Genomic DNA, 17,983 nt, shown 5'->3' on the forward strand with positions numbered 1-17,983 from the left:
TGAAAATTTCATGCCATGGGACCTTTAAGCGAAGATCTATATTGGCGTCGAGCACAGAGGAGCATGTCGTTCTGCTTTTGGTTTCGGCAGCATGGATGTGCTTTACATGAAAGAAGGCACTGATGTGTCTGCCATCGATAAAGGTGTAAAAAACAAGTGGAGGTGGGCTTGGCTGTACGAAATAGGTGAAAACGGAAAGCCGTTTAGTTCATGGTGCAAAAAACTAAACATTCCAGGCGCTTGCATTTGTGTGGTTTGCCACAAAGAAATAATATACGGAAGCAATGGAAAGAGAGTGCAATAAATTGAATATATTAATCCATTAATTAATTGATAAAGTTATCAGTTCTAAGTTAACCATTCTCAGAATTTCATCGAAATCCACCCATAACACACACACACACACACACACACACACACACACGTAAATTTTCAGTCAAATAATTTTTTTTTGCTTTAATCCATGTGTTAAGATTGAATCTCAGCCTAACCTCACCGGAGGCAGTAGTGTTTGTTGTTTACGTCGGGGCGACCTTACGCATGTCGAATATACCATGCTATCACCTGCCTCGCTAGGCATGATCATGATGCATAGATCTACACACACGCGCGCACAAATACTTGCCGTATAGCTTTATCCATATTTTTTTTTCTTTTGAATGCCATGCTTGGCCAATCGCTGCCCAGGAATTTGTTTTGATGAGTGGGATTATAAACGCGATTGTACGTGGCATGCGTTTCAGGTCAGGGGATAAGGACACCTCTACTCCCACTCCAGAGTGTCTCCAGCTACTGAGCAGAGCCACGCAGGTCTTTCGGGAGGAGTACATTCTCAAGCTGGACCTGGCCCGTGAGGAAATGCAGAAAAGGTACGCGTTTAAATCGATTTCGTCTGAACAGAAACTCCTCCTAATTATGGTGCAATTTATCGTGGCTGCTTTTGTCCACAGAGTCAAACTGCTGACCAGCCAGAAGAACAAGCAGCTGGAGGACCTGACCATGTGCCGGGAGGAGAGGTCGCTATCACACTGCATCTTTGAAGCTGTTTTTTTTTGGATATCTAATGCATTGAATAAATAACCCACTGCTCGTCCTCGGTCATTAGTTTTGCTGTGTGTGTGTGTGTTGAACAGAAAGAGCCTGAGGGAGGCAGCAGAGCGCCTGGCCGACAAGTATGAGGACGCTAAATATCGACAGGAAGCCATTATGAACAGGTGCCTTCTGAGACAATGCTGGGTGAAACGTTCATCGCAATTGCTTTGCTTGTTGTAAACAGGATTTTCACATCAATTCAACAAACGTACAAAGTGCTTCTTGTTTGTTTGGGCGTGTAGGATGAAGCATGTGCTGGGCAGCCTGCGCAGTCAGCTTCCCGTGCTGTCCGACAGCGAGAAAGACATGAAGAAAGAGCTGCAGGCCATCAACGACCAGCTGCGTCACCTTGGCAACAGCATCACACAGGTCCCAAGGTTCTATTTAATACAACCCCGACTCCAAAAAAGTTGGGACAAAGTACAAATTGTAAATAAAAATGGAATGCAATGATGTGGAAGTTTCAAAATTCCATATTTTATTCAGAATAGAACAGAGACGACATATCAAATGTTTAAAGTGAGAAAATGTATCATTTAAAGAGAAAAATGAGGTGATTTTAAATTTCATGACGACAACAACACATCTCAAAAGAGCTGGGACAAGGCCATGTTTACCACTGTGAGACATCCCCTTTTCTCTTTACAACAGTCTGTAAACGTCTGGGGACTGAGGAGACAAGTTGCTCAAGTTTAGGGATAGGAATGTTAACCCATTCTTGTCTAATGTAGGATTCTAGTTGCTCAACTGTCTTAGGTCTTTTTTGTCGTATCTTCCGTTTTATGATGCGCCAAATGTTTTCTATGGGTGAAAGATCTGGACTGCAGGCTGGCCAGTTCAGTACCCGGACCCTTCTTCTACGCAGCCATGATGCTGTAATTGATGCAGTATGTGGTTTGGCATTGTCATGTTGGAAAATGCAAGGTCTTCCCTGAAAGTGACGTCGTCTGGATGGGAGCATATGTTGCTCTAGAACCTGGATATACCTTTCAGCATTGATGGTGTCTTTCCAGATGTGTAAGCTGCCCATGCCACACGCACTAATGCAACCCCATACCATCAGAGATGCAGGCTTCTGAACTGAGCGCTGATAACAACTTGGGTCGTCCTTCTCCTCTTTAGTCCGAATGACACGGCGTCCCTGATTTCCATAAAGAACTTCAAATTTTGATTCGTCTGACCACAGAACAGTTTTCCACTTTGCCACAGTCCATTTTAAATGAGCCTTGGCCCAGAGAAGACGTCTGCGCTTCTGGATCATGTTTAGATATGGCTTCTTCTTTGAACTATAGAGTTTTAGCTGGCAACGGCGGATGGCACGGTGAATTGTGCTCACAGATAATGTTCTCTGGAAATATTCCTGAGCCCATTTTGTGATTTCCAATACAGAAGCATGCCTGTATGTGATGCAGTGCCGTCTAAGGGCCCGAAGATCACGGGCACCCAGTATGGTTTTCCGGCCTTGACCCTTACGCACAGAGATTCTTCCAGATTCTCTGAATCTTTTGATGATATTATGCACTGTAGATGATGATATGTTCAAACTCTTTGCAATTTTACACTGTCGAACTCCTTTCTGATATTGCTCCACTATTTGTCGGCGCAGAATTAGGGGGATTGGTGATCCTCTTCCCATCTTTACTTCTGAGAGCACCTGCCACTCCAAGATGCTCTTTTTATACCCAGTCATGTTAATGACCTATTGCCAATTGACCTAATGAGTTGCAATTTGGTCCTCCAGCTGTTCCTTTTTTGTACCTTTAACTTTTCCAGCCTCTTATTGCCCCTGTCCCAACTTTTTTGAGATGTGTTGCTGTCATGAAATTTCAAATGAGCCAATATTTGGCATGAAATTTCAAAATGTCTCACTTTCGACATTTGATATGTTGTCTATGTTCTATTGTGAATATAATATCAGTTTTTGAGATCTGTAAATTATTGCATTCCGTTTTTATTTACAATTTGTACTTTGTCCCAACTTTTTTGGAATCGGGGTTGTACATGCGGAAGCATTCACGGGGGCGAATACTTACGCAGCCGTCTCAAACACCAGCGTTCTTACAGAGTAGAAACCAAGGCCTAGTTTGTGGTCATGCTGGTCAGGGAGTTTACCGTGTACGTGTTTGTCCAGTGGGGGTCACATGACCAATGGTCAAGCGATATTAAGAAAATATTCATGTGCACGTTAGATAACGAAGCTTAGCTGTTTTGTTTGCGTCGAGACCCAGAGATAATCTAATAACCCTCGTCTGCTGATGTGACATTTCTCAGGTGAACATGAAGAAGGATTACCAGAAGAAGCAGATGGATAAAGGCTTGTATTCAGCTCGAGCCACCATAACGCTCAACGCCCACCAGAGGAAGTGTGTTCAGGGCGTCTTAAAGGAACAGTGAGTCAACACACAGCACCCAATACTTACGCCATCGGCTTTTACTCACTATCTGTTGAGGCCGTCCTTTTAAAATCGGTACATTTCAGGTCGGGTTTTTAAAAAAACTGCACTGTACATCTTCACCGTTACTCAAACCACGTCACTGCTTCTGAAGTGGGTGGGGGAGAGAAACCAAAAACACCGCAACCAACCAGGGGCCTGCAGCATCACTGTCCGTTTCCTGACTTGCATAGCACAATTATGCGTAAACCTGAATATAATACGTTTTTCAGCCGGTTTTGCCCGTATCCTTATGTTAGCCGTGCTGTGATTGGCCGAGAGCATGAATCAGGTAGCCAATCACAGCGCTCAGTGATGCGTAGTCGTCTTCGAGAACTGCAGCTTTCGTTTTCTCTCACGAATTAGTGTCCGGTATGAAGTGAAGACAGGCCGTGGATCGTGAATGATGGAGTCTCCGCCTAAAGAGGAGCAATTTCTAGCTGCTGTGTATTGTACGGTCGAAACAGGACAATCGCCACGCCTACCGTACCTCTGTGTAGGCGCGATTTCAGCGAGCGACGCGTAAGGGAACGCTGTCAGTACGGTGTATATTCCACTCTAATGCAGAGTGCGAGCGAGTGGTCAGTCTTGTAACCAACAATAAGATGGCGTTCAAGCCAAACGTGAAGACCGAGACTGAGCAGCCTGGTCACACACAAGCAATTCGTGATCGCCAAAGGTTCAGCGTGCCGCCACCAGTCATATCGCGGAAGTCCACGGGGCATTAAATTTGATTTCCAGTAGCGTTAAAACTCTTTCGGTAGTTTTCAAGAAAAGTATTTATTTTGAAATATATAATATAGGGTCTATTCAGTGTAGAGTTCCCGTAACACCGGCTGTTTTGGACTGGAAGGACGAAAACTTAACTTAAAGCAGAAAAGAAATTCAAAAGTCACTGGAAAACGAGGATGTAGTTGCAGCCCGTTGATTGATTGTCAAGATGGAGAAGGATGTTGCGGTGTGTCAAATCAAAGTCCTTCCATACCATGTGGCGCACAGGGCAGCACCGATCTCCGTTTCTATAGCCCTCGGCCTCTCGCCTATTACATAGCTAAGGTTACAGTGGGGGGGCGGGTCCTCTGGTAACCGCGAGAGTTTGACTCCCCACTCGCATCTGTGTTGCAGCGTGCCTTGCCAGACGGCAGTAGGTACTATTTTTATGATGGTCTTTGGTATGACCTGATCGAGAGGCGGGCACTAGGCCAACTTGCGGTTACAATGGGCGTCAACGCCGTTAAATCTCGCATGCAGACAGCAGTTAAATTGCGTCTAGTTACTTTGTCGGTCACGGAAAAGTAACGTCTTCAACTACTACAACCAGCACAACCACAGCTTCCGTCGGAAAATCGGCCAACCTTCGAGCATCATTTGGATCGAACGCAACGCTGCAGCCAGAGGCCCTCTGGTGTCTGAACACAGCTGTGCAGCACCAGCCGTGCGCGTCCGACGAGGGTGTTCCAGCTAGTGATTCAGAAATACTCTAAGTAAGAGACACATGCAGTGATTTTTATTTGTATAGCACCAAATCATAAAATACATCTCTCAAGACACTTTACAATAAATTAAGAGCTTCGAGTTTTTCTTCACTATATGGGTGCATTGGTTGCCCTCACTTTCATAAAATCTGATGCATTTTTGTTTGGGTGTTCCTTTACACCAGAGGTCACCAACCCGTCGATCACGATTGACTGGTCGATCTCGGAGGCTTTCCCAGTCGATCTTGGGGGATGAGGAAAGAAATTGGAAGATTATACAGAAATACACTGCAGTATATCTGATTGGCGTTCATATTACATGTCTTCCGATAGGCCCACTACAGCTTTCCCCCTCGGTGTCGCAGGGCTCTTATTATTTTTTTTTTTAACTCCTGCTGCTTACGTCTTACGTCTCTGAGCGTCGTCACCATGGTGATAGCCTCGCAATACAGTTCAGGGTTCTCCACGAGGGGTTTTAGAGGTGCGGGCCGCCCCCCTTTCTGTGATTCCCGCCCCCGTTTAATTTCTGCCGCCCCTTTACAAAAGGAAGCGTGATATTGCCTATAAAACCGTGAGGATATAACCTGGCTGTCAGTGTTACTGTAGCTCTTGAAGTGTTTCCGCGGAGTGGTGGATCGGACTCGAGCCTGGCATGAACCGCTCCGACGCGCTATAATGACACCAATCTATCACCAGCCAATCAGGAGACTTAATCAAACGCATCCCCCGCCCACTCGTGTCCGCGTCTGAGACGTTGAATTTTCTCAGAAGGAGGGAAGAAGTTGACTGAGGTAAGACTGTGTGATAAATTAACGAACGAATAAGAGAGGAATTTCAACATATAGGGCTTAAGTTTGTTAGCGTTAAATAAGCATTGCTTGTACAGTAACGTTATGTCGTTACAACGCTGACCCACTTTTAACGTGCCGAGTACCGACTGTAGCCGCTAACAAATGCTAATTAGCTTGCTGTCAAGTTTTTCCTTTGTCGAGCTTTAAGCGTAAGGTCATGGATGTTCCTACTGCTTGTTCCTGCCGTAATATGATACGCGATATGAACCTAACTATAAGGCACTCACTGACCGTGTTCAGTCACAGCCATCACATTGACTTGAGTTGCGTGATGAACTGTAACCTCTGTAGCATGACCCCAGTCATTGGTAGTAGCATCACTGCAAGTTCATATTTGTCTTTATTGTGTATGTATGGTTAAAGAAAATCAGTTCATGTTGAATTGAAGTTGTCATTTTGTCACTTAAGTTACAATTTGTGATGTATCATCACTGTTGTGTTGTAATTTCAGTTGACAATTTCCATTTTATGTTGCTGTGAAATTAATTAATTTAGTGTTACAATACAAACAAGACAGTGCAACTGACGTTAACAGTTCAGCTTTCTCATTACAATATTATTAGTTGATATTAGGCCAAAAAAAGAAGTGTGTTTCCGGTTACGTAGATTTCAAAACTAGGGTCGGTAGGCAGGCTTTTTTTTTTTTTGAATTTTTTTTTTCAAGATGGCTGCCATAACCTATATTTAGACAGGAATAATTTCACAAAATATAATGAATTTCTTTGCAGGTCACCTGAGTTACCACCTTCTGATGAATCTGATGCAGCATGAGACACCTTTTAACATGAATTTTTCTGTAAATATAACCGCTCAATACACCATGAGAGAGAGCAGCCCCGCCCCTCTCTGCTCCCTGAGTGCAGCTCGTCGCCTTGGTAACGGTGCAGGGAAAAGACACAATATAACAAGCAAAGAGCGCTTTTTCTCAGAGTTCCCTCTCCTCGAACAACGCTGATTTACACGGAAACGAAAAGAGCTATTCACAATTCTTTCACATTGAGTACTACAAGGCTCCCATGAACACATTAATGTAATTTTTTTGTCCCTAGTGTAAAAAATGTGGACACTAGAGCGAGTTAAAAACAAGTGACTTTTCTGATTTTGCAGTAAAAGCGCTGCCACGTTTATGTGAGTCTATGAGAGAGCGTGGCTGTCCTCTCCTTACTTTCAGGCTTCTCATTCAAAAACTGTAAATCCTATCGCTCAGGTAGACACTTGTCTTGATTCACACAATGTGTGACTACAACTTTTGAGAAAAGTGTGTGTGTAGAGTGAAAATTGTGGCTGAGAAAACAGTTTAAATGAGAAAGTTAGAGCTTTTTTTTTTTCAGGCTGCCTACACTCAACTCCTGAGCTCCACTGGTGTGTAACGCAATAGACACCCATTATAAAGTCTGAATTTCTCCAGATTTGCTCATGGTGTTTGAGCTGTGACTGATCAAAAAGTATAGAACCTAGCAAAAAAGTTGAATGCCAGATCCACACAGGAGAATTTTGTCTCCGTTTTAAAGTTTGAATCATGTCTCTAGGTGAAAGACAAAATAAGCGTTATCTCTGCTTCTGTTCCCTCCGCCGGCCCCGACACACTACTGCCTCCGCCGAGTGCGCGCGCACACCGCATGTCGGGGCCGCGGATGAGTTACTCTCCCCTGATCAACGAAGTCGGCGGGGAATTTGTGGTTATTATCGGTACAAACGGCGCGAATCACAACTTAAATGAATGCGGTTCAGTTTGACATTATTGTCAGTCCGTTAGATAAACATTTAATTTTATTAAAATCAAAAATTAATATTTAGAGCCTGTGGGCTACAAAAATAAGTCATTAAAGTAGCCGGCTGGACTTAATTGTGTAGTCGGCTGTATGGCCGGCAGCCGGCGCTTGTGGAAAGCCCTGATTTTCCCAGTGAGTGACAAAAACTTCCGGTTCACGCAGTTGGGTTATATGTAAAAGTCGCGACTGGGGAAAAAAATGAAAAAAAAAGTTTAGGGTCGGGCGGTACGGATTGGGGTCAGTCGGGTAACCGGAAACACACTTTACTTTTTTTTTTTTTTGGCCTTAACAATCTGAGTCATTGGTGGTTCATTCATTCTGCTCACTACAGATATAGGCCTATATATTTTTTGTGTATAGTTAATTTCCATTGTATGTTGTACTGAAATTAAGTCATTTCGTCAGCTCTCACAAGAAATTAAAAAGTTGGACCAGGATCTTAAATCTTATTCAGTTAAAATTAGGCTAAATAAAAAGCCTCAACTTGAAACAGTCTAGTCTGGATTTCTTTTTCTGTCAACACTTCAAGGGGTAGATCTTGCTTGCCATCTAGGCAGAGGTTAGGGATCTTGGGCATAAAAAGGTTGGTGACCACTGCTTTACACCAATAAAGACATCCTGTAAAATGTTTTGACCATATTCAAAAGTCTAATGGTGGCACCATGAGGTTAATTTTTTGCCAAAAAACGCTTAATGTTTTCGCGTAAGGTTTGAATCACAATGTTGGACTCCATTTATTGATTTCCTGTGAGCCAGAGATCATGTTAAGAACCTTTGCAAGGGATTGAGAAGCATTAATGTGATTCATAATACATTTGTATTGTTTGTTTAAAAGTAGTTGAACAATGATTCAATGAACAGCTAAAACTCAAACTGTGCTTGATAATATATTTAGAATATGTACTAAAAATGTGTATCTAAGATATTTGGTATACTCTATAAGGTGCCGTAATGTTTCATGAAAAGTGATCGAAATTTTGTCATGAAAGTCATAAAATAGCAGCTTTTTCCATAACTTTGAGCTCCTGGTGCCACCATTAAACTTTTTGAATTTTGTCAAAATATTTCACCCAGTGTGTTTTCTTACCAAAAGGAACATAAAAACAAAAATGCATCATGATCGGAGGAACTTTTCATTTTTAGGGGGCAACTGATGCACCCTAATATATATATTACGTTGTGTGTTTGTTGCGGTGATGGTGGAGGAAAGAAAAGGAGGGAGAGAGCAAAGAGAAGAGAGCTCTCCCGACCAGAACATGAGTGAGTTCATGAAGCTGAAATTTAAAAAAAAAAAAAAAAAAAGTGAGAACATCGGTTCCCATCTGCCGTGCTTCAGTATTCCCGGCGCCCCTGATGTGGGTGGAATACTCAAGCATGGCAGGTGGGGGCTGATCTCTCTCTCTCACACCTTTTATTTTTACTATTTTCATTGCTTTTCAGCTTCATTCACTCTCTCTCACTGCTCTCTCTCTCTCTCTCTCTCTCACGTACGTTCTGGTCAGGAGAGCTCTCTTCTCTTTGCTCTCTCCCTCCTTTTCTATCCTCCACCGTCACTGCAACAAACACAACATTAAATCGACAAGTGTACTGACTTTGCCATTCACCTTCCCTGGCCACGCCCCCACTGCCACTAAAAAGCATTCAATTAGATTTGCTGATTTCTGCAGAAACCCTGACTGAAAAGTCAAGTCAGCAACAAATTACTACTTGCGTAACTTCAGCATGTTCAGTTTAATTAAACGTTGTACAGATGGGCAGCTTTCAGTATTGACTTTAGTAAATCCAGCGGTGGACTGGTGCACAGTTCAGGAAGTGAATACAGTAGTGATTTTGTTGTTGTTGATCATAACTACTGAACCCCTGTATTACAGTACAAGCTCTGTTACCTGAATGTCCTCTTAAGGCCAATTTATGCTGACAACGCAGTCCTTGCAGACGGTGTCGCAGATAGCGTCTGCGTAGCCCCCCCACCTTCGCAGATGCTCTGCGCTCACCTCCCAAAAATTGACCACTGCAGAAGCCTCGCAGACAAGAGGGCTCTGATTGGTCCACTCTACATCCGCTGTACACGCACTTCCGCTTCCCTACTTTCCCGGTTTGGTTTGTTTTCACGACCGCCATTTTTAAAAACACGAGCGAAGATGGAGCAGCACGAAGAGCGGTTGATCGAGGAAGTGAGGAAGTACGTACATCTATACGACTCCAGTTCTAGTCATTATAAGTAACCGGAGGATAAACACTCCACTAACCACACCCACCAACTACTCCTAGCGATTTCGCGCCCCCTTGCGTTGTAGCGGTGAATAACATCGCGCACGCCTATTACTCCCCGCTCAACGATAAATTACAACTGTCTGCGAAAAGCTATCTGCGAAAGCCTTGTCGCAAGAGCATGCAGAGGCCTTTAGGACGTATTCACACCTACGTTGTTTGGTCTGGACAAAACGAACCAAATTTCCCTTGGTCCGAATACAAACCACCGAACTCTGGTCCGGACCAAACAAGCGGACCGAGACCGAGCTGCAAGGTCGGACTCGGTCCGGACCAAAGGAACCCTGGTGCGGATCTTTTGGAGGTGTGAAAGCAGACCGGACCTAATCCGACAGTTTTGCTTTTTTGTACCTCGGGAGCTTCCGTCGTTTGTCGAGCATTATGGGAAACAGAGTCTTGACACTCCACCGCAAAGTGCAAACACTGTTTCGGTTGTCAAGGAAACCTTACAACAGTCGTTCAGTCACCAGTGGTAGGCTAGACTACAGAGTACAAAAAATGAGTAGGGGGCAAACATGGGCCGAGGAAGAAACGCGCACCCTTGTGGATATATGGGCAGATGTCCACATATCTGAGCTTTTGGAGAGAACACACAAAAATGCCGACGTGTTTGCTGTATTCAGTGAGAAAATGAAGGAGAAGGGGTTCACGCGCTCCCCAGAACAATGTCGGCTAAAAGTGAAGAAACTCCGTCAGACCTACATTAAAGGGGTACCAAATATAATATATACAGTTGCTGATGTGACAAAGTAACGTATTCTATCAAATTTATATACTAGAAAACAACGAAATATCTTGGTAATTGTAAGTATAATACTTTTATACGCCAAACCGCACAAGAGTCGCCATTTTTAAAAGACCGTGACGTCAGTGCTACCCACTGCACTAGCGGAACTCTCCGAAATAGAGGAGAGAAGCGTGTAATCATGGCGTCGGGCGCATCAAGTGAAAGCGACAGCTCTGTCGAATCATACGAAGAGATCCCGCAAGACACACTGCAAGCAGGCTATGGCTTAGAAGGGTACCAGTTTGAACCTAGGAGAGGTCCTCTCGACTCCGGTGATGAAATAAGAGAAGAAAGCTCGGATGACGGCGAGGATGAGACTGATGCTGACCATGGGCATGGCGAGCGTGGGGCAGAGCGTCTGCGTGCAGGTGACACGGCGTGGTGCTCGTGCGGAAAATGTAACGTGGAGTTGCTCACGAGTCCAGCAGAATTTATTTGCTGCAATGAGATAGGCGCCACCCGTGGACTTGCGAAATCGTCGCAAGAGGCAGAAACGGGTATTTCACACGTGCTATTCCCAACCTCAATGAGCCGACACAACTGGGCTCATACATACGTCATGAGTGTTACGCAGAGAAAATGAACGTGCATTCTGATCGGATAAAATTAATATCACGGCGGGCTGTTCAAACTGCGGAAATAGTTTGCTCGAGCTACTTTCAAAACACTATAACTTTCCAACCTTAGAACAAAAAACTTTTGTAAGTCTTGAATAAGGTTCGTTAATGTGTGTTTTATTGTTATTTACTCTATATATTGCCCTCTGTTCCCCTTTAAAGGAACAGTCCACCGTACTTCCATAATGAAATATGCTCTTATCTGAATTGAGACGAGCTGATCCGTACCTCTCCGAGCTTTGTGCGACCTCCCAGTCAGTCAGACGCGCTGTCACTCCTGTTAGCAATGTAGCTAGGCTCAGTATGGCCAATGGTATTTTTCGGGGCTGTAGTTAGATGCGACCAAACTCTTCCGCGTTTTTCCTGTTTACATAGGTTTATATGACCAGTGATATGAAACAAGTTCAGTTACACAAATTGAAACGTAGCGATTTTCTATGCTATGGAAAGTGCGCACTATAATGACAGGCGTACTAACACCTTCGGCAGCGCATCGATATCTGAGCTCCGTATCAATGCGCTGTCGAAGCGCGCAGAAGGTGTTAGTACGCCTGTCATTATAGTGCGGACTTTCCATAGCATAGAAAATCGCTACGTTTCAATTTGTGTAACTGAACTTGTTTCATATCACTGGTCATATAAACCTATGTAAACAGGAAAAACGCGGAAGAGTTTGGTCGCATCTAACTACAGCCCCAAAAAATACCATTGGCCATGCTGAGCCTAGCTACATTGCTAACAGGAGTGACAGCGCGTCTGACTGTGTCTGACTGACTGGGAGGTCGCGCAAAGCTCGGAGAGGTACGGAGCAGCTCGTCTCAATTCAGATAAGAGCATATTTCATTATGGAAGTACGGTGGACTGTTCCTTTAAAATCAGGGACATTCTTTCAAAAAGTGGTGGTACTAGCGACGCAAAAAAGAAATTCATCTATTACGATGACCTGGATACTATTCTGGGGTCAAAATATAATTGAGGCGTGGCTTTGTTGACAGATTTTGGGTCCGCTTACTAAAATGTACAGTGTGAAAGCGAACCGCACCAAAATGAAAAAATAAAAAAAACATTTGGTTTGGACCAAAGCAAGTGAACTATCAAACTATCCTGGTCTGAATACACCCTTAGTTCGCCAAACTATTTTTCTCCCCCCCCCCCCCCCCCCCGCCGCCGCCAGAGAGTTTGGATAATTGCGCTTACTCCGTACAGTAATCCCTGCACTTTATTTTCCTCAAAAAGGCTGCTTCCCTGAAATTTGGTTTCTGTGGCCCCCAGCCTAACAGGAAGCCTCACTTGGAGGAGATGCGCTTTCATTTCTCAATGTTGGCATCTCTACTGACTTACATTTTAAATTCCTCTCCCAAATCACATTCATGTACTCAATATCCTTTTGAAATTCCACCACGGACGAAAGAGGGACTCTGGAAACACCTGATCAAACTTTTTTTTTTTAAAGGAGTAGAAAATGAGAGAGGTATATATGTTGTAAAATTTATTCATTCAGAACCCTCTTTCTACAAGTGAAAACATCATGAGTCCAAACCTTTAATTGCCCATTGCAAGTTTAAGAGACACTTTTTTTTTTTTTTTTTTTTTAATTATTGCAACAGCTGTAGTTTTGACGCTAATACCGACGAACTCCAAGTTAAGTGCTGTTTGTCATCTCATTTCTCTCGTAGGGGTGAACACATTGCTGACATGATGAAGCAGATCAAAGACATCAAGAACCATTTCAGTTTCTGAAGAGCAGAAGCCAAGGGTTCGCTGACCTCCTACCACAAATCTCGTTTATATTCAACTCGCAGTGGCTTGTTTATCGATGCTGCGGGTGAAATATCAGCCAACATGTTTGAATACAGTAGTGATGTTATGTGGAAAATAAATAAGTTTTTTTTGTACATTTAAGAGCATTTGGTTATTTGTGAGTACATGTGGTGTTTAGCAGCGGGGAGGTCCGTATCGTGAAAGACCGTGACTACGGTATTTCACCATACGGACCGACCTCAAGCTGGTAAATATACTAAGTAACTTTAAAAACGCACAATGGAATTCAACACGATATCACTTTAGATTCATGCATATATTTGAAATTTGATATTGTATGTAATGCACACACATCTTGAAACATCGATAAAGGACATTTATTGTCAAACTCAAGAATTAATTCACAATAAAAAAATTCAAAGTGACAGTTGGTCCATGTTCGGACCGTCACGCTGGAGATTCTGGGTCTGTGTCGTCCAGGGGTCTCAGCAGCAGTGACTGAGGGTGTCAGGAATCTGTCACGGAGGTGAGCTAGCCTGATGTGCTGATCCTGAACTGGCGTCGTGACTCGAGGCTGACCAGGGCGTGGACGATCCCTGGTGCTCCCTGTCTGTCTGTAACGCTGACTCAAACGGGAAACGGTCGAATGATGAACACCGAAGTGCCGGGCGACATCTGTCTGTGTACTTCCGGCACGCAACGTCCCGATGGCCTGTTCACGTTGATTTTGGCTTAGGCGTGGCATCTTCAATAATGACAATTTTCCCATCATTTCCCCCGGGTATTTATAGGCAAGATTGTGTGTGTACAGTGTATGCAAAATTTGTTTGAAAATTAAAGCCTGTCCATGTCATTGACTACCCGAGTCATATTGTACGTTATTGAGTACAACTCCCTTAAATTCTGATTTGAGCACAGATTTGGAACTTATTCGGGCGGAACGAAGTTATTTTTCCATTGTGATATTTCTTTTCTTCTTGAGATAAACTCAGCACGAATTCAGCAAGTTTTATCAATGTGCGTTTTTAAAGTTACTTAGTGTAATATATATAAACTCAACAAAAATAAAAACTTTACACTCGTTTCAAAGTCAATAATTTGAACATTTTGGAAAATAGGTTTGAAATAACGATTGTATTCAATTATCTTGTCATTAAAGATGCTATAGCATACAGATCATGTTTGTCATGGAATCGGTTCCACCGGAAATGCGACGACAATGTCCATGATCAAAAACCGTGAGTCACAACTTAATGAAATCATGTCAATATCGGGTGTGTCCTCCATGGGCGTTCACAACTGCGATACAACGTCTCCTCATGGATTGGATGATGCGTCTGAACACAGCTTGGGGAATGCGCCGCCATATTTGTACCAACATGGCACCAAGCTCCTGCAAGTTCTGTGGAGGGTTCCTTACGGTCGGCTGTGGTGCCAGTTTGATGGAGACGTGTCTGGAGATTATGGATGGTCTGTCGACTGCATCCCATAACCCTCGCAACGTCAGTGACGGATGTTCCCGTATTCAGCATGCCAATGGCACGTTCACGCTGAATGTTTGACAGTCGTGGCATTGAAAATTAACGAATAATTAACCATAAAACCTTGTTTTTCTGAGATGACACTGTACTCTGCTACCGTGAGATCAATTGCACGTGTATCAATAGGTCACGTCACTTGTGTCACGTGGAAACGTGATTTTAGCGTGCAGTGCTCTCACACGTGCTACGTAGGCCCAACCAGTAGAATGAATGTTTGACGTAATGCCCTTGACAATGCATTTAACCATAATCACAACAAGAACTCTCTCAAGAAAAGTTTCTAAACACTATTTGAAAAATAATGAATGTCAAGTTATTTTTGCGGAGTATATTTTTTTCTTTACCAAATTCTAACAGAAAACGAGAGCGCCCAAAAAGGAAAACTGAGCCGAGCTGCCATTTTGAATCCTCATTCACGGCTGTAATGCAAATTGCTTCCTCCTCGGTATGCAAGTGCACTTCCTTGGCAGGAAAAAACACTACATTTTGCCGCCATTCAGGATTCAGCCATGTTTTTGCTCGGCGTTAGCAAGTTAGAGGTTTTTAGCTTTCTCCGTGCAGACTATCACTATCCATGCTGTAAAATTAATGCTATTCTCCTGAGAAATGCTGGCAAAAATTAACATTTTTGATACTTATTTTAAAAAAAAAAGCTGACAAATTCTACTATGTTGTTTGTTGTGAACGAGCGAGTTGCCAGCCAATGAGAGTGCAGGATTTGATGGAAACCGCACTGCAAAAAAAGATAACAGCTGTTATTCTCGCTTGACACTAGAAACTCCTTCCAAAAATAAATTTAAAAAATAAATTTTTCTGTAACATAGTTCTGTCTCATGTCTGTCTGGTTTTATTTTATTCCTCACGTAGCTGATCTTTTAATAGGACACCTGGCTACATATAAAGGTAAGATGTAGCGCTAGTCATTTCAAGATGCCAGTAAGGGATATTTAAAGGGATCCTCCGGCAGATTTACTCTTACTTAAACATTCGTCGATTTCAGTCAAACGTTTCATTTTCGGAGACCAAATAGCGTTCTAGAAAAATAAAATTTTTATGAAAATACCAGACGGGCCTCCCGTGTGATGACGTGGTGTAGTGGAAGCTTGGAGCAACTCTGCTCTTTATATCCTCTGTTTACAGCGTGGTTTTATTGAATTTATACATTTTTAAATAAGTACGTCTCGTTGCGCAGCATATGCTGTAAATTCCAAAATGATGCTAAAAAGGACGAGAAGATGCATCTTTTCACCGTTTACCTGGCCAGGATCGTCCGACTACTCGCAAGAAATGGATTCGTGCCATCGGAAGACCTCAAAACAACTTGCCTGTGGTGCCCGCATGCTCCGAACATTTTGAATCATCCTGTTTCGATCAAGGCGCCGTTTACACATACCCGGGTATTTTTAAAAACGCAGACCTTTGCCTTCGTTTGTGCCTTTCGTCTATACACAAACGGAGTTTTTTTTCCTCTGAAAACGATTCTTTCTAAAAACCCCGGCAAAAGTGGAGATTTTTTTGAAAACTCCGTTTTGCGTTTGTGTGTAAAGAGACCAAAACGGCGTTTTAGGCAATCTTCGCGCCACAAAAGAGCGACCATTGTACATATGACAAGCATGGAAACACTCAGAGTAGCAGCATTTCTGTTATTAAGAGCTATATTCGCCTGTTTTGCTTTTGAGAATAAAGCTCATTGACCAGCAGAGACGCATTAGGGCTCGGAGGGCAGCAATTGCGGAGCTTCTGGTGACCAAAAGAGCCCGACCGTACCACCGCCAGCGTCGGCGATTTTGGGTTCGACCTGGACGGACTGCTATCTGGTGGGAGAATTTCGAGAATGGCGTTGTCGTCCCGGAGGAATGGCAGGAAAATTTCAGAATGTCGCGATCCTCACTCCTGTCACTCGCAGAGTTGGTACGTCCGTACATACAGGGTGAGTGTACTCACATGCGCGCTTCTGTCGATGTCGGCAAAAAAGTTGCCCGCACACTCTGGCGTAGTTTAACAGCTCTTGACAGCGTATTTATGCGGATCAATATAAACTAGTGCTGTCAAGCGATTAAAATATTTAATCGCGATTAATGTCGCGACTGTCATAGTTAACTCGCGATTAATCGCAATTTAAATCGCACATTTTTGTCACATGAAAAACCATTGTAAATTCTCTTAGCATAAAAAAGTGAACGAGCTTGCTCACCGTTCGAACTACGGGGGTACTCGGGGGATCCGAGATCCCCTGAAACAGACATGAGATCCCTTGAAAACATGATTTGGGAAATGTTGGGGGGTCTCTAAAATATTGGCAAAATGATGTTTATTGACATAGCAATCGTGTGTAACGGGAAGCATTTGCATATCCGAAGTGAGCGTGCGATGGAGATCCGTGCTCTGAGACAAGCGCAAGCACCCCCCCAAGGGAAAAAAAAGGGACCCCCCGAAAATATCGGCATAGTTCGAACACTGGTTGTACCAATGTGTTTTTTTTTTTTTATTGCAGAGCATAACACGTCTTGTCACAGCCACTGCAAAGTGGGGCTGGAGCCGCCGATGGGAAAACGAAACCTAAGCCGAGCACCGTGGCTCTTCGGGGGAGGGCAAAGGACTCTGGCTGTGCGGGGCGTGGCATGTCACAGAGCGTTAATCTCGCGATAAAATTATCGCCGTTAAAATTGAGTCAAGTTAACGCGTTAATAACGCGACATTTTTGACAGCACTAATATAAACGTAATTTTTTTTAAAAAACGCAGCTGTGTGCACGAAGTTATTTTGGAAAACGGAGTTTAGAAAATATGCGTTTTTAAAAATACCCGGGTATGTGTAAACAGCGCCGTAATCAAGGGCAAGATTAATGGAGGCTTGCAGGATCAAAAGATAAGACGAGGCCGTGCCAGCAATATTTGTTCCGCTCCAAAAGTCCGCCGATGCAGCGTCGAACGGGAACGGAGACGACAACACCGGGAGGTTAGTTTCGACTTTAGTACAGGGACGGATCCAGCCCAAGAATCAGACGGACACACATTTGCAGAAATATTTTCACAGGGGTGCTATAGCCCGTGTAGTCGGCTAGCGGTAAAGTAAGCAAACGTCCCATGACTGATGCCAAGTGGTGCGCCTATACATTTCTGCATGCGCATTGGTCTGGATCCATCCCTGGTGAGTTGTAGGCTCTTTTTCGTATACTGGAAAGAAAGTACAGGTAACAAAAAAACGTTAAACAACAATAACCACCGCCTGATCGAGAAACATTCGTTTGAGCTTCAGGTACGGTCGACTAGACAACAGATAAGAGAATTACTCAACGTTTTGCATGAAACTCACTTGTTTGAAGTTTTGGTAGTTTGTTTCGTTTATGTCCTCGGAACGCAAATTGACCAGAAAGCGGGATAA

The 17,983-nt window shown here is 43.5% G+C and overlaps 1 protein-coding gene across 1 annotated transcript in view; it reads left to right on the forward strand.

The window, feature by feature from the left end:
* The window catches only part of nup88 (nucleoporin 88), a 34,766-nt gene extending 21,567 nt beyond the window's left edge, over window positions 1–13,199 (forward strand). Inside the window, exons 12-17 of the mRNA XM_060912477.1 lie at window positions 744–869; window positions 951–1,016; window positions 1,134–1,214; window positions 1,335–1,461; window positions 3,364–3,482; window positions 12,974–13,199. Of these exons, the coding sequence (XP_060768460.1) occupies window positions 744–869; window positions 951–1,016; window positions 1,134–1,214; window positions 1,335–1,461; window positions 3,364–3,482; window positions 12,974–13,037 (583 nt within the window). The 3' untranslated portion in view covers window positions 13,038–13,199. The remainder of the gene's footprint in view (window positions 1–743; window positions 870–950; window positions 1,017–1,133; window positions 1,215–1,334; window positions 1,462–3,363; window positions 3,483–12,973) is intronic.
* Window positions 13,200–17,983: the final 4,784 nt, after the last annotated feature.

Source organism: Neoarius graeffei, chromosome 28, assembly GCF_027579695.1.
Source record: "Neoarius graeffei isolate fNeoGra1 chromosome 28, fNeoGra1.pri, whole genome shotgun sequence".
NCBI classification, from domain to species: domain Eukaryota; kingdom Metazoa; phylum Chordata; class Actinopteri; order Siluriformes; family Ariidae; genus Neoarius; species Neoarius graeffei.